This window comes from Bubalus bubalis, chromosome 15 (genome assembly GCF_019923935.1).
Source record: "Bubalus bubalis isolate 160015118507 breed Murrah chromosome 15, NDDB_SH_1, whole genome shotgun sequence".
In the NCBI taxonomy this organism is placed as follows: domain Eukaryota; kingdom Metazoa; phylum Chordata; class Mammalia; order Artiodactyla; family Bovidae; genus Bubalus; species Bubalus bubalis.
The window spans coordinates 43762053-43778134 of NC_059171.1; the positions used below are offsets into that span (position 1 = coordinate 43762053).

General features: G+C 36.5%; 1 protein-coding gene across 3 annotated transcripts in view; it reads right to left on the reverse strand.

Moving 5' to 3' along the window:
* Positions 1–1234: 1234 nt before the first annotated feature.
* CRISPLD1 (cysteine rich secretory protein LCCL domain containing 1) overlaps positions 1235–16082 on the reverse strand; it is a 51119-nt gene continuing 36271 nt past the window's right edge. For all 3 annotated transcript variants that reach the window (XM_006075582.3, XM_025265214.2, XM_025265215.2), the window contains 5 exons: positions 15210–15253; positions 15042–15114; positions 11207–11282; positions 5359–5489; positions 1235–2342 (listed from right to left, as the gene is read on the reverse strand). In XM_006075582.3, coding sequence (XP_006075644.1) covers positions 2291–2342; positions 5359–5489; positions 11207–11282; positions 15042–15114; positions 15210–15253 — 376 coding nt within the window. In that variant the 3' untranslated portion in view covers positions 1235–2290. The remainder of the gene's footprint in view (positions 2343–5358; positions 5490–11206; positions 11283–15041; positions 15115–15209; positions 15254–16082) is intronic.

Below are 16082 nucleotides of genomic sequence, written 5' to 3' on the forward strand. Positions count from 1 at the left end.
GAGCAATCCTTATGAGGAATTATTTGTCCCATTTTTCAAGTGAGGTAATTGAAGCATGAAAGTGAAGTGAAAGTCACTCAGTCATGTGTGATTCTTTGCGACCCCATGGACTATACAGTCCACGTAATTCTCTACACAAGAATCCAGGAGTGGGTAGCCTGTCCCTTCTCCAGCATATCTTCCTGACCCAGGAATTGAACCAGGACCTCCTGCATTGCAGGTGGATTCTTTACCAACTGAGCTATCAGGTAAGCTGATATTGAAGCATAAAAAGGGGTATAACTTACTCCAGGCCACACCCTGTGTAGAAGAGCACAGATAGGGAGCAAGACTATGAAGGGGATTAAATGCTTCAAGATGATTTGGTTTTCTTAAATAATGGAGTCTATGGAAGAGAGAAGTTACAGTAAAAAATTAATGATGTACTGAAAAAGAATGGAGAGGAACCAAATGAAAAGGCTCCTCGTGGAAATACTGCAATGGTACAGAAAACTGATGATGAGTAGCTAAACCAGAGTCAAATATAACAATTTTTACACTGACAGAATTGATGCAGTGTCCCTGCTTGGGGGAAGGAGTAAGGAACAGAAGCTGAATCTGACTCAAGTTTACATTTTAATCACAGTATTTAAGAAGGTGTATGTGTATTTCAGATAAAAGATGATCCTATACAATTTGCTTTAAAAATCTTAATAAATGGATACTTCTTGATTACCTATATTTTGAACCAATTCACAGCCAATATTTGAAAACTGATCATGATGTTAGTTTCTTCATCATTCGCTCTTCAGCAGCTATTTATATGAGCCCTTCTTTTCTTTCCATTTTTGGTATTATCCAGCTCTCTTGCTTTCTCTGATCCCAGCATGTAATTTATCTCTCTTTTATCTGTTCCTAAATGCCTACTCATTTCCTTTCTAAAAATATTTGAAGTATTTGTTGTCAATTTTTTGTAAACACTTTGTATCTTTTGAAGTCTTTCCTTTTGACTTATAACCCTTTTATTTTTTTTCCAAAATTTTCCCATGATATAATGCTTCTAACTATATGATATATGATCGTCTATCTTCTCTTTCACAAATACCTAAATAATCACAGTGACTTTGAGGACAGCTGGTATGAGGGGTGTTGCTTAGATTAATGTTGATAACCCAAATTTAAAAGATTCACATAATTTTGCCAACTAAAGATAATTTCTAAATCAAAATAAGGATACAAAATGGACTAAAGAAAATACTTTGAAACATGATTAATTTTAATATGTTTACAGGGAAAGAGTAGATTCACCAGAAGAAAAAAAATTACCAAAATTAACATTTTACAGTTTTTTAGTCTTAAAGCACAATACATTTTCCATACAAACAAATATATCACCATTACAGATACAATAATATGGCAACATTTATACACAAGGCTATTTGCCAGTAAGAAAATCAGTGGCAATGGTGATACAATACATTAGTTCATCTTTGTTAAATTTTTTGCTATTATACTTCCTGGCCTGCAGGAGTATTTGCCAGGATAACACTATAAATGTGTGACCTCAGTTTGAACAATACATAGAAGGCTCTGGTTGCCCATGCTTAATCCTAATCTATTATAGGATCACTAGAAATGATTTCGTACCACTACTCTAACATAATTCCATTTACTATTAAGGTCATTCCCAAGGAATCAAACAGTTTAACAGATTCACTTGGATATTAAGAAATTATTTTATACAAAATAAGTGCAACATCAGGATTTAATATTCTATATACCTAAACTTAATAGAAGAGAAAAACTATACAGGTATTTCATTGAAAATTATTTGATATTATGTGAAGTAGGTAATCATAACACTGAACCTGGGAAAATAAAATCTTTTTCATCCTTAGCGTTACTGTTTTTATTACTGTTTTTAAATGCACCAGGTGATCTTCTGAGGACCATTCACATTCAATGTTTATTTTCATGTTACTAGTGGCATATACAAAGCACCATATAACATAACATATGAAATGTAGAATAATTATGACTATGTAATACTGTAGAAATAACTGCTAAGAAAATATAGCAATATTTAACACAGGATTTCTAAAACCATTACATATTCATTATTTTTCCCAAAGCTAATAATGTCCCATGTTTTATTTTACAGATGTAGTCTATCAAGATTTATATGCATTTGACCCTTTTGGGGGACTGAAAATAGCTGATATCTTCTGTACAGTAATGTTACAGTTTTATACAAACTTAAGAAATGTGGTATTTGGAACAGTCTTTACAATCCTCTTCCAACTGTTCCATTTCACATAACAGCAAATACTCTGAATGCCTTTCCTCCTGGAGGATTCTGTAAGCTGCAAAAAAAAAAATACACAAAGTACATTGATGTCATCTCCATGCATAATCCTTCAAACAAATCATGCTTTCTTATGACAGTCAATAAAACAGCTCTGTGAATCCAGATGGTCATCTTTCTCAAGACTACTATAGTTTATAGTTCTTGGAAAGCTTGAGTGGGGATGACATAATTCTTTAAATCATATGCTGGCTTCAAGTTTACTAAAGAAATTTAAGGTACACAGAAGTAATATTGGTACTTTATATTAAACTTCAAAGATTCCAGGTCATGTTTTCATACATTACCACCTTTAATTCCAATAAAGTAGAGTTAAGCAGTTCTTATGCCATTCTACTAGGGAAATACTAAGATCCAGATTTACAACTGACTGGCATGGTTATAAGTTTGTGGTGTTGGTGTTCAGCCACTCAGTTGCGTTTGACTCTTTGGGACCCCATGGACTATAGCCCACCAGGCTCCTCTGTCATGGGATTTCCCAGGCAAGAATACTGGAGTGGGTCTCCTGGGGTTCTTCCCGACCCAGGGATCAAACCTGCATTTCCTGTGTCTCCTAAATTAGGCAGGCAGATTCTTTACCACTGAGCCACCTGGGAAGCCCTATGTAGCTGGCATACGTATTAATATTTTTAACATATGTGGTTTAAAACAAATCTTAGGAAATTTAATGGTCAAGTCTGGAAGGTTCTAAGTATTTCTTAACCGAAATGGAAACATGAACACAAAAACAAATAACTCAATCTCTTTTCAGAAAAATTCTAAAACAGAACTTCAAAGCAATGTAGAATCATTCCTTTTACTCTTTAATAAATTATTTATATGCTCTTTGACAATATTAATCAGGGTATGTTTTGCTTAAATGCCTCAAATTTAAATCATTAATCATCATTTATTCTAATCAAATTTAAACTTTTGAAGTCTATACTTTTGCACAAAAGTTTATTTTCTAAACAATACAAAAAAGCTTTTAGAGATAAATACAATAAATGCTATGGGGATACAAAATGTAATTTATTTTATATATGTATTCATGTACTACAAAAGGGGAGAATTTTAAAATGAAGAAAAGAATGTTAGAAGTGTGCACATACCACATTACACAGTAACACACACACACAGCAGGTTTTGCATACAAGCATATGGCTAATTGGAAGGCATTTTTATTTGTAGGAAACAAATTGACAAAATGCCCTAGAAAGTGTCTTTGTACACACTGATACACTGGAAAAATGTGTTATTTCCGAACTTACAGAACTAGTGCTGAATCTGATTTCTGACACTGATTAGTTATATGACCTTGGGCATATCATTTAACCTTTCTGAGCCTCAATTAACATACCTGTAAATCAGAGTTTATAAAACCAACTTTATAAGGGTACTGGTGGAGCCAAGTCCATATACTTAAAGGGCCAACAGCATCTGAAAATTCATGGTAGGTGTTCAAAAATAGTCTCAGTTTTCTTAGGATATCATCTATCTTGTTTTTAAATAAATTTTTAAAATATGATAGGTAAATGAGACCACATTACTCAATTTAGCATATAAAACTGCATTATCATTCTCTTTAACTCAATCTCCTTTGAAGTGAAGTGAAAGTCACTCAGTCATGTCCAACTCTTTGTGACCTCAAGGACTATAGCCCACCAGGATCCTCTATCCATGAGATTCTCCAGGCAAGAATACTGGAGTGGGTGGCCATTCCCTTCTCCAGGGGATCTTCCCAACCCAGGGATCGAACCTGGGTCACCCACATTGCAGGCATATGCTTTACCATCTGAGCCACCAGGGAAGCCCTAATGTACTTTATATAACATATATATATATATAAAAATATAATATATGTGTGTGTGTGTATATATATATGATATGATATATAAAGTAGAGAGAGAGGGTGACAGATGGGGGAAGGGTATAGGGAATGAGCCTGTTGACCTTTTATTGAAGAAATTCTTAGGATATTCCATGTTTGACCATTAAATTTCCTCATGAAATTTTTTCTTGAAACCATAAATGTTAAATATATTAGTAAGTATGATGGCAATACAATTTCAATTTTGTTCAGATTTAAGAAACAGTAAGTTAGTACTCTAGGGCGAGCCAGATAAGCCAGGTTGTTGAGAAGTCAACTTCTTAACAATAGCCTCTTGATGATACAGTCTCATTGGAAACTAGATGCTAAATACAAAGCTGTCATTTGATGAAGAATGGCACCCAGATGCTTATGTGAAGGCAATCCAGATAACCCGCATGGCACATCCTTTGGTGTTCTTTAGAAAAACTTTACCATATGTGCAAACAAACCCTTGAAGAACTCAGTAAACGTTTAAAATTCAGGAATTTTCCTGTATCTACACAAAATGCACAGACTTAATTCTACTTCCATAAGTACCAATGATTTGAAAAATTACTACAGGGTTTTTGGTTTTTTCTCTTAACTTGTAATTATTCCTTGATAAAGCCAGTTACATGCATTTTTCTCAAACCACTGAAATATGTAATACTAATGAGCCAAATATAAGATAACCTGAAAGGGTTCATTTATACCATGCTAGGCATCCAACTTCCAAGCAAACAGAGAATTTGGTTCCAGAGAAAACTGGACTCTGTTTTTGTCAAATACTTTGTCAGATAACTGGATTAGAGAAATATTCAGTGCCTTGCTCACCTAGAAAGAATTACATATAAATACTAATCTAGAAAATCCGAAAGAGGATGAAAGAAATTTCCTTTTTATAAGATCAGTTAACAAAAGAATGGTTCTGACTCGTAATCCGATTTTCATGTTGATTTTTATAAGCCTGCAGGAGACAGGCACCTCTGGTACTACGGCTCCTCCCATCCCTGGAAGACTCACTATTATACAGCCTGCAAAGGAAGCACACTGGCTTAGTCACGAAACCTCAAAGCCATGCAGGTTGGCTGTAAAGCCAGCATAAAGGGAGAGATGATATATACAAAAATACATATTATATATGTATGTTTATAAATATATATGTACACATATGTTAATTTACCTTTCTGAGAAGATTCCATTCTGAAAAGAAGCAGTGTAAGTCTTTCTTTTGTCCACAGGCATCACATCAACATAACCCCCCTGATTCTGAACCACGCCAGCATGTACAGCGGCTCTGCAGATACTGGAGAGCTGAGGAAGCAAGGAAAAACCCACCATCATTAGCAAATGCTTGCTGAATTTGTCCAGTCTTCTCTTCAACTGGACATACGGTCACTGACATCCATCTCTCTACAGATTCCCAGTAAGCAACTACAGGATGATGTTTTGTGCATAAAGGAATCTTTCAAAAGTCACAAAGTGTTAGTCGATGAGTCGTGTCCGACTCTTTGTGACCCCATGAACTGTAGCCCACCAGGCTCCTCTGTCCTACCCATGGAGTGGGTAGCCATTCCCTTCTGCAGGGGGTCTTCCTGACCCAGGAATTGAACCCAGGTTTTCCAGCACACCAGGCAGATCCTTTAACATCTGAGGCACCAGGGAAGCTCATTCAAATTCACAAAGTTAAAGCCAATTTTGATCTAAGACTTGGTTTGTGTATTTTTGTAAACAGTGTGATTTATTTCTTGACCCATATGTAAATATTTAGAGTCTCATTTCTTTTTTTTTTCTTTTTTTTATTTTTAAACTTTACAATATTGTATTGGTTCTGCCATATATCGAAATGAATCCGCATTTCTTTAAAACTTATTTGAAGCTAAGTTGTGGGTTTGGGGTTTTGTTTGTTTGTTTTGGTTGGGGGTGGGGAGAGGGAATGTATTTTGTACCCTGACAATCCAGGTAGATTTGGAAATCAACCCTGAAGATTCATTGGAAGGGCTGATGCTGAAGCTGAAGCTCCAATACTTCACGCACCTGAATTTGAAGAGCCGACTCACTGGAAAAGACCCTGATGCTGGGAAAGACTGAAGGCAAGAGAAGGGGGTGACAGAGGACGAGATTGCTGGATGGCATCACCAACTCAATGGACATGAATCTAAGCAAACTCCGGGAGGTAATGAAGGACGGGGGAGCCTGGTTGTGCTACAGTCCATGGGGTCACAAAGAGTCGGACACAACTTAGTGACTGAACAACAACAAATCCAGTTGGAGATATCTTGTGGTTTAAAGCAAATGTCCTATTGAAAGCAATTCAAATATCAACAAAATTATTTCAGGTTAAAGCAGAAAATAAAGAAAAGCCAATGCTGAGCAAGTGGAGATCTGAAGGCCAATCTTTAGGGTGGCTGCATGGATAAGATCCCTTCACCAGCTAACCGTCCAAACAGCAAACTTTAACACTATTGTCCAAGCAATAAAATACAAATTAGCTCCTTTTATCTCTTCAAGGGCCTATTTATTATTCTTAAATTTCAGCCTTTGGGACTTCTCTGGTGGTCCAGTGTTTAAGAATCCACCTTGCAGTGTTGGGGGACACAGATTCTATCCCTAGTCTGGGAGCTAAGATCCTACATGTCACAGGGCAACTAAACCTACGCCCCACAACTAGAGTCCATGTCACAACTAGAGAATCTGCGTATTGCAGAGAGGGGTCCCACGTGCCACAACTAGGAACTGACATAGCCAAATCAATCAATAAATATTTTTTAAAAATTGAGCCTTTGCTAGTCCCCACTCCAGTCACTGACCAAATGTTCCCAGGCTGGATTATCTGCACCCCATTTATATTCAGTTTTGACTTTAAACAACTCACACATAGTTATGGGTATCTCTATAGTCCCTTTTCCAACATATAAGCATGTATTAAAAACGGGGTGGCTTTTCCTATTAGATAATAAAATCTATGCAGAGAAAACCTGCCCAAAAGAATAACCCCAAGAAGAAAAATATGAAGTAACAATCATAGCTTCTACCTAGATGTGCAAGGTCTATCACTCTGTTTTGAACGTTCTGACATGAAGTACCAGGAAAGTTCTATATTCGCATTCTACCAGTTATATAATCAGAATTGAATGAAACTTCTATAAAGGAGAGAATTGTTTCAGGCCCAAAAAACACTGCCATTTTTTACACGACTTAATTCTATAAGTCAATGCTTTTCTTTTGACCAAATAAAGTCTTCTGTAGATTTTAATATCTCCTTTCATCCAAATGTTCTACCAAAATTTGTCTACCAAAATAGCTGAGTAGAGCCTGAGGAAATCCCACAAAAACGAAACACTTAAACTGTTTCAGTATAAAGCAATCTATGCCATAGCCCCAAGGGTCTTTTCTGAACCCACTGGTGTGCTCTTTTCTTATCTCTATGCACATATGAGTGACTTAATGTGCTTTTTTAAGTTCACATAGGCATGTGCATCTTACGTGACCTTGCTTTATTACTGTGCTCTGAACTCCACGGCATCAGTCAGTATTTATTAGATCAGAGAGACCGAATGCCAAGCTGTTTAATCCTTTTCGTGTTTTTGCTATATCACAAAATACCATGCATCTAAAACCTTGAATCCTTACTCTGAAGAATCATTTTATTCACCATTTAAAGTCCCTAACTGAATTAATATTTATGTCCAATAGGGTTCATAACAGATGGAATTAAAAGTAACTCTGTACACATTTCAGTACTTATCCTGTTCTGTTAAAAGGGTATTATCAGCATTTTTCCCAAGGCAATAAAAGTGCTTAGATATAACATTCACTAAATCCAAGCACTTAATATGGTTTGAAACTATTGTTTTGCCCATAACTCTGCAGTCAGCAGGCATTCCAATTTGAGTTCAAAGGTCAGAGGAGATTTTCTTTTCCTGGTCACACTTGATAAGAACTAATATATCACAAAAAGAAAAAAATTTCTCTGTGAAATCAGTGGAACGTTTTTAATGAATGCAGAAATTCACTTCATCTCTAACAAATGAGAAATAAAAGCTCAAAGAAAGAGGGTGTACAAGTTGTAACTCTATAAATGGAAAGAGAGAGAGAGAGAGAAAGATGGGGAAGGGAGAGAGGTTGGGAGATCGTTTCTCATTTGTCCATATCTTGCGATTCGTGGGGTCGCAAAGAGTCAGACACGACTGAGCGACTGATCTGATCTGATCTGTATCTTTAAAGAGATAATGTATTTTGCAGGGGGAGTGTGAAAATTATTTCATTAATGGTTGATTCTGTACTTAGCACATAAAAATATTTATATTTCTAACTTACTCTGCATAGTAATACACAATATTTTACCCCATTTCACTGAAATAAGATAAAAATAATCTCAAGCTAACAAACCCTTAACTCTATCAAAGAGATAGCTTATAGGAATAAAACCATATAGGATATTTTGAAAGATTTTCACTAGACATGAATAAAATTAAATTATTTTACTTAAAGGGACAATTCGGGAAGAATGATTTCTTTAGAAATGTCTGATGGTTTTATATTTGCCCATTCATATATCTATTATTTTTTTAACAAACTTTTCTGTGCAAGGTGTTTGCTGAATCACTGAATGTTCTAAGTTCTGTTAAAGCAAGTAGGAGCCACAGATTCGATCACTGGGTTGGGAAGATCCCTGGAGAAGGAAATGACAACCCACTTTATAATACCTATGAGAACTTGTTAATTGCTAAATAAAAAGGAAAAAAACAAAACTAATAGGGTTAAAGAAAAGCAACATTAAACTTAGCTTCTTTACAGAGACAGTGGCAGTAATTTAGGATGTAAAGAATGACCATGACCATGATTTTGACAGAAAAATCAGAGAAAGGGTATTTACAAACAGAAACAAGAAGCTAAGCACAAACAGTGAGGACCACTGAATTAAGACACCAGCAGGATTTAAGTTGCAGATAAGAAGACTGCAATTCTTCCCTGGTGGCTCAGATGATAAAGAATCTGCCCACAATGCAGGAGACCAGAATTCGATCCCTGGGTCAGGAAGATCCCCTGGAGAAGGGAATGGCAACCCACTCCAGTATTCTTGCCTAGAGAACCCCATGGACAGAGTTGCCTAGTGGGCTACTCCATGGGATTGCAAAGAGTGGGAAATGTCTGAGCGACTTTCACTACTACTACTAAGATGACTGCAAACTCAGAGCTGGAGACAGACTTAGATTTGGAGAATAATTTCAGGGATAAAGGTGAACTAGGAAAAACAAACAAACCAACCTGAACATAAATAAATTCACCAAGGGAAATACAAGTGTAATACACACATTTCAGGCCTCTTTTTCCGATCATATTCCCACAGTATTCTATTGAATAAGTGCATCAAGAATATACTTCTTAAATTTGTTTTTGTAACTCTTTGAATGAGATATTGGTGAAAGTGAAAGTCACTCAGTCATGTCCAACTCTTTGCGACCCTGTGGACTGTCATCCATGGACTTCTCCAGGCCAGAATACTGAAGTGGGTAGCCTGTCTCTTCTCCAGGGGATCTTCCCAACCCATCTGCCACCTAAAATCTAAACTTATCAGCATGGCTTAATATTTAGATTCTCCAATTACATGTTTCAAAAGCTGGATCTCTCCCTTCATCCCTCACACTAAACTGGCTATAGCTACTTTTAGTTCTAATTCTCACCAGCTCAAATATAAGCAAACCTGCTATGACCATTTGAGATTTTGCCATGCCCACACAATTTGATGTGTGCCAAGCTGCAAATAAGACAGGCTTTGTTGCTATTGTTCAGTTGCTAATTTGTATCCAACTCTTTTGGAACCCATGTACTGCAGTCCACCAGGTTCTTCTGTCCATGGGATTTCCCAGGCAAATGTGCCATGCCCACTTTCAGCTCACTTGCTCTCACCTCCATGTCTCTGGAGAAGCCTTCCGCCCCACCTAGAATTGTGCACTACTCCTCTTTACCAGCTCACTTGAAACCTGGATTGGAAAGCACCATTTATCCACACCGGAGAAGGCAATGGCACCCCACTCCAGTACTCTTGCCTGGAAAATCCGATAGATGGAGGAGCCTGTTAGGCTGCAATCCATGGGGTCGCTAAGAGTCGGACACGACTGAGCGACTTCACTTTCACTTTTCACTTTCATGCATTGGAGAAGGAAATGGCAACCCAGTCCAGTGTTCTTGCCTGGAAAATCCCAGGGACGGGGGAGCCTGATGGGCTGCCGTCTATGGGGTCGCACAGAGTCGGACACGACTGAAGTGACTTAGCATAGCATAGCATTTATCCACACTGAAGCCAAGACAGCTACTCTTCCTGGTCCGCCCCAGTGCTGGCATCCATTACAATACACTATCAACTGGTTTGCTTTTGTGTATCTTTTAACGATTACCTGTTTTTGATACTATGCTACTTTTTAAATACTCATTTGGCAGTGGAGAAACTGTTTATAAATTTGACAAACTCTAACTATCTAGTTTATACTTCAAAAATCGAAGAGCCAAAGGAAGATTAAAGAAAAGCAAAATGCTTTATTCTTCTCAAGGATGCATCCAAGCTATTTTAGTGTCTGATATAGAATAGAATATGCAAAAAAAATTTATTCAACATAAATTATGCATGCATATTTCCATATGGATATTTATTTTCACTGCTATTCATGACTGACTCTTTTGAGAATATGTGTATCAACACAAGAGTCTTCTTTTTTTTTGTATACAAATGAAAATATATACATTTAAATATATATGTGAGTATTTTGGATGGATAGATAAATTAGTGCTTGCAGGCTTACTCCTGTCTGACTCTTTGCAACCCCATGGACTGTAGCTCGCCAAGCTCCTCTGTCCACAGAATTTTCCAGGCAAGAATAGTATTCTTGCCATTTCCTACTCTAGGGGATCTTCCCGACCGAGGGATCAAAACTGTGTCTCCTGCATTGGCAGGTGGATTCTTTACCACTGTGCCACCTGGGAAGCCCAGATATATAAATACCAAGACCTACATAAATTAGGATACTTACATCAGAATAAATTCGAGTTCCAATTACACGAGCATAATGTGGATTTGCCTGCATACAGTTACGAGGACAGTATACTCTGAAAAATAAAGACATATTTACAAATACTAAGTAGCTAGTTACTTTAGTCTTTCTTAGTAGTAAAACCATAGATATGCATACACAAGAGTAAACTCAGAATTCTAAACCCTACTCATCTTTTTATTGAAGTATCGATGGTGTATAAAGTATGTTATAGGTATAGAATAGGGTGATACAGAATTCTTATAGGTTATATTCATTTATAGTTATTATAAAATATTGGTTATATTCACTGTGTTATACAATACATCCTTATAGTTCATTTCATACATAATAGTTTGTGCCTTTTAATGCCCTGCCTCTGTATTACTCACCCACTTTCCTCTCCCCATTGGTAGCCACTAGTTTCTTCTCTGTATCTATGAGTCGTTTTCTTTTTTTGCTATATTCACTACTTTACTATATTTTTTAGATTTCACATATAAGTGATATCATACTATATTTGTCCTTCTCTGTATGACTTATTAAACTTAGCATAATGCCCTCAGGGTCCATCCATGTAGTTGCAAATGGCAAATTTTTATTCTTTTTTATAGCTGAATAGTTTTTTTCTTCTGAAATAGGTCAATTGTAGAAGCCAGGCAGCAGACACAACTGCTTCTACTTACTTATCCACTTCCAGCTTTTGGCACAAATGTGTTTCTTTTTTTCCCTCACTCTCTTTCAAAAGAAATTTAGCCAGAAAGCTTTCTAATTTGTGACTTCAAAGCAGAAAGATACATCAGGAAGTACTTTTCTCTCAGTATCCAGAAATTTGGTAACTAATGTGGGTGCAGAAATTAACAAATATATAACTTGGAAAAACTGAACCACTGTCTGCCACATATATCTCATAGTTTCTTTTCTCTATGATCATATCTTTGGTATCTTATCCAGTTTCATGGTTTTCCTGAAAATTTCACTGTCATCTATAAACTGCTGATTTCCAAATTTACATCTCTAGTTGGGATATTCTCTTAATTCTAAATCTGTATTTATATATCCTGTTGTTTATTCAATATCTCCACTTGTTTTTGTTGTTGTTCAGTCGCTAAGTCATGTCCAATTCTTTGCGACCCCATGAACTGCAACATGCCAGGCTTCTCTGTCCATCACTATCTCTCTGAGTTTCCTCAAACTCATGTCCACTGAGTCGGTGATGCGATCCAACCATCTCATCCTTTGTTGCCCCCTTTTCCTCCTGCTTTCAATTTTTCCCAGCACCAGGGCCTTTTCCAATGAGTCAGCTCTTCACATCAGGTGGCCAAAATATGGAGCTTCAGCTTCAGCATCGGTTCTTCCAAAGAATATTCAGGGTTGATTTCCTTTAGGATTGACTGGTTTAATCTCCTTGCTGTCCAAGGGACTCTCAAGAGTCTTCTCCAGCTCCACAGTTTGAAAGCATCCATTCTTCAGTGCTCAACCTTCCTTATGGTCCAACTCTCACATCCATACATGACTACTGGAAAAATCATAGCTTTGACAATATGGACCTTTGCCGGCAAAGTAATGTCTCTGCTTTTTAAAATACTGTCTAGGCTTGACGTAACTATTCTTCCAAGGAGCAAGCATATTTTAATTTAGTGGCTGAAGTCACCATCCACATTGATTTTATCTCCACTTAGGCCTAATAAACATCTCAAATTCAGCATGTTTGAAACCAAATTCCTAATCTCCTCCTCCAGTCCCCCAAATCTTCCTTCTTTAGGCTTCCTACAATAAATGTCAACTCCATTATTTGGTTGCACAAGCCAAAACCTTTATTCTAGCCTTAATCTCCCTCCTTACCTCAACCTTATATTCAACCCAGCAGCAATTTCTATTGGGTGTACATTGAAATAAACTCTGAGCATCCTGAAGTACCATGATCACTGTGACTCTGGACTCTATCATCTGACACCTAGCTCACTACAATAAGCTCTCCTATGCTCTCTCTGCTTCCAATCTTGCCCCTTCCAATCTACTTTCCCCACACACTTATACTGAAGAATACAAGTCCAATCATATCATTTCTCTGCTTCAAATATTCTAGTAGCTTTCCATCTGATTCAGAATAAAGGACAAGATCCTTACAATGACCAATAAGCCCTGAATACTGTCTTCTTATTACCTCTCTGACATTATATCCTCCCTCTCCTTCCACTTTCTCACCCAGCTCCAGTCACACTGGCCTAATGGTTATTCTTCAAACATATGGAATAATCTTATCTTCTGGGTCATTGTGCTTATCTTTCCCTCTATATGGAATGTTCTTTCTCCAGATATCCTACTCACTTGCTAATACCTTAGCTCATTTTTTCAAAGTTTCCAAAAGGTTTTTGATTTAAACATAGAGTTCAATTATCAGTGTTCAATAAGTCACATGACATTAAAAAAAATCCACTCCCAGAAATTAAGAAACTTTCAAGTGGCACTTTTTAAAATTGATTGGCTCTTCAGAATTCATTCACACACACACACATAAAATAAAAGAAAATCAGAGCTAAGACTGGAAAAAAAAACATAATTCATTCTACATAGTAAATCAGAGTCTCAACAAAATGCATGCACGTGTGCTCAGTCATGCCCAACTCTTTGCAACCCCATGGACTGAAGCCCGCTATGCTCCTCTGTCCATAGGATTCTCCAGGCAAGAATACTATCGTGGGTTGCCATGCCCTCCTCCAAGGCTCAGCAAAATGACCCTATGAAAATCATTATTTGATGAAAGTATCAATTATTTTCCTAAAAGTATTGTAAACAATATTTCAATTGCAACTATCTTTACCAATTAAAGCAGGTCTTCTGCAAGGCAGTTTTTAAGAAATGGCTACAATTCTTATTTAAATTTCATGTTCCTAAAGTCTGTATGACTCCAGAGTGTATATAACTCCTGGAGCATCTAAACCAGAGCCATTTAAATACAAGTATTATGTGAATCTGAGTTTTTATAACCTTGAATTAAAGGGTTGATTTTAATAAAAGACGCCTTCTGTTGGAGGAAGGGTATCCCCACTGACAACAAAATTGTTTTTGTATTTGAGAACTGTTGAACATTCCCTGCCCACCCTACAGGGGCAAAACCACCTGCTCTGCCCTTAGGACCAGGCTGTGCAGGCTCCGCCTTGACCATACTTAGCACTTGGTTTGTGGAAGACCAAGGTCAAACACAGTTCAAACTGAGTTAGTTTCTACTTAGGTAAGTTCAGTTCAAAGAAAGAATGTAGGAGCTTTTTGCTTGTTCATGTTCCAATCTCCGGTTTTAACACCTTGTTATTATATACACTTGCGAGAATGTAGACAGTGATCTAGTATTTCTTTCCTTTGACTACAACTTGCATTAAGTTTGAATAAAAATGCTGATACATTTCAACAGTACCTCCTTTTACATCTAATTTTAAGGAAAGATGTTTGGCCCTGATGTGACCTGGATCTGTGAGAGAGTCATGCAATGACCTGACAAGTGACTGATGTGTGTAACTTGTCACTCACTGGGCGGCCAAGCCTCCATAAAGCTGTCGGAATGAATATATGGGGTTTTTTTTTTCCAATGTGAAAACAAATATTTTTCATAGAGACGAAGACAAAAAATTTTCAAAAACCTACATATTTTGGAGAAAGTACACTAAGAATGCCTGGAGTGCATGCAGTGTGTGGTGTCCATTGCTCCTACTGCTAGCAGTTCAAGACCAAACACCCTTGAGTCCTAGAGACACCAGGCTCTCAGGCAAAAGCAGCTGTCCAGGGTAAAAGTCCCCCATTCACTGGTTAAAAATGAAGAAAATCTAAAACACAGTACCTCGGGCAATGCGAAGCAGGCTTATGGAAAGGACAGAGCTGCTCCACTGTTGTTTCACAAGTGACAGCCTGAACTGAAGTATTCAAACACAAAAAAATTAGTGAATCCTTTAGAAACAATAATATGCAACAGAGCAATAAGAAAATAAGATGAAAAAACAGCGCTAACCTGTTACTTTAGAGACTGTGAAGGAATTGGCAGACTGATATTTGCTAAAGATAAAAATATAAAAATTTCAATCATCAACATCTTACATGCATTGACATCAACATAAATTCTTACATTTTTTAAGTCTGTGAAATTTGATTTCATCTTAAACATTTTATTTAAATATCTAGACTAGAAGTAGTATTAGAATTAATCGTCTATTTTATGCCAAACCCATATGACCTTCAAGTATGAACCAAGTCAATACCATTCTTGATATCAGAGAATGACTTCTTTTCATTATCAATCTCAAAAACTTATAGGTAACAGCATGAAATAATACACATTTGTATCTATATATTTGTTTCTTATTAAAATTAAAATTTTCAATATACTCGTGCTCTGTCATCACAGAACCAATTTATTCTTTTGAAAAAGTCAATACAAGGCACTGTAAAAAGACTGCTAAATAATAAGTACCTTAAAGGACTGTGCATTATTCATTTTTTGTTCCCTCTAGTACTCCTTATATGCATTATTCAAGCAGGAATAAAAGAAAAGGCATACCATTATATATGAAATTTTTAATTGGTTTATCTATACCAGATTTTCAGAAAAACATCTATTGCAAAAGGTAATGCTTATTTGTGATGGTACTTTAATTTGACACACTCTGCAAATTTCAAGAGAGTTTCTAAAATAAATAATAAAAAACAACTTAAAAGAAAAAAGTAAATAATAGGATAAATGTTCTCTTTTTTGTATTTTTTAGTAATAGGATAAATGTTCTTTAATGCAACACCCAGTGTTTGCCTTCCTAAAGTGAATACTTAACACTGATTACTTATTGATGGTAATTAATAAATATCTGTTGGGTGAATAAGTTAATAAATA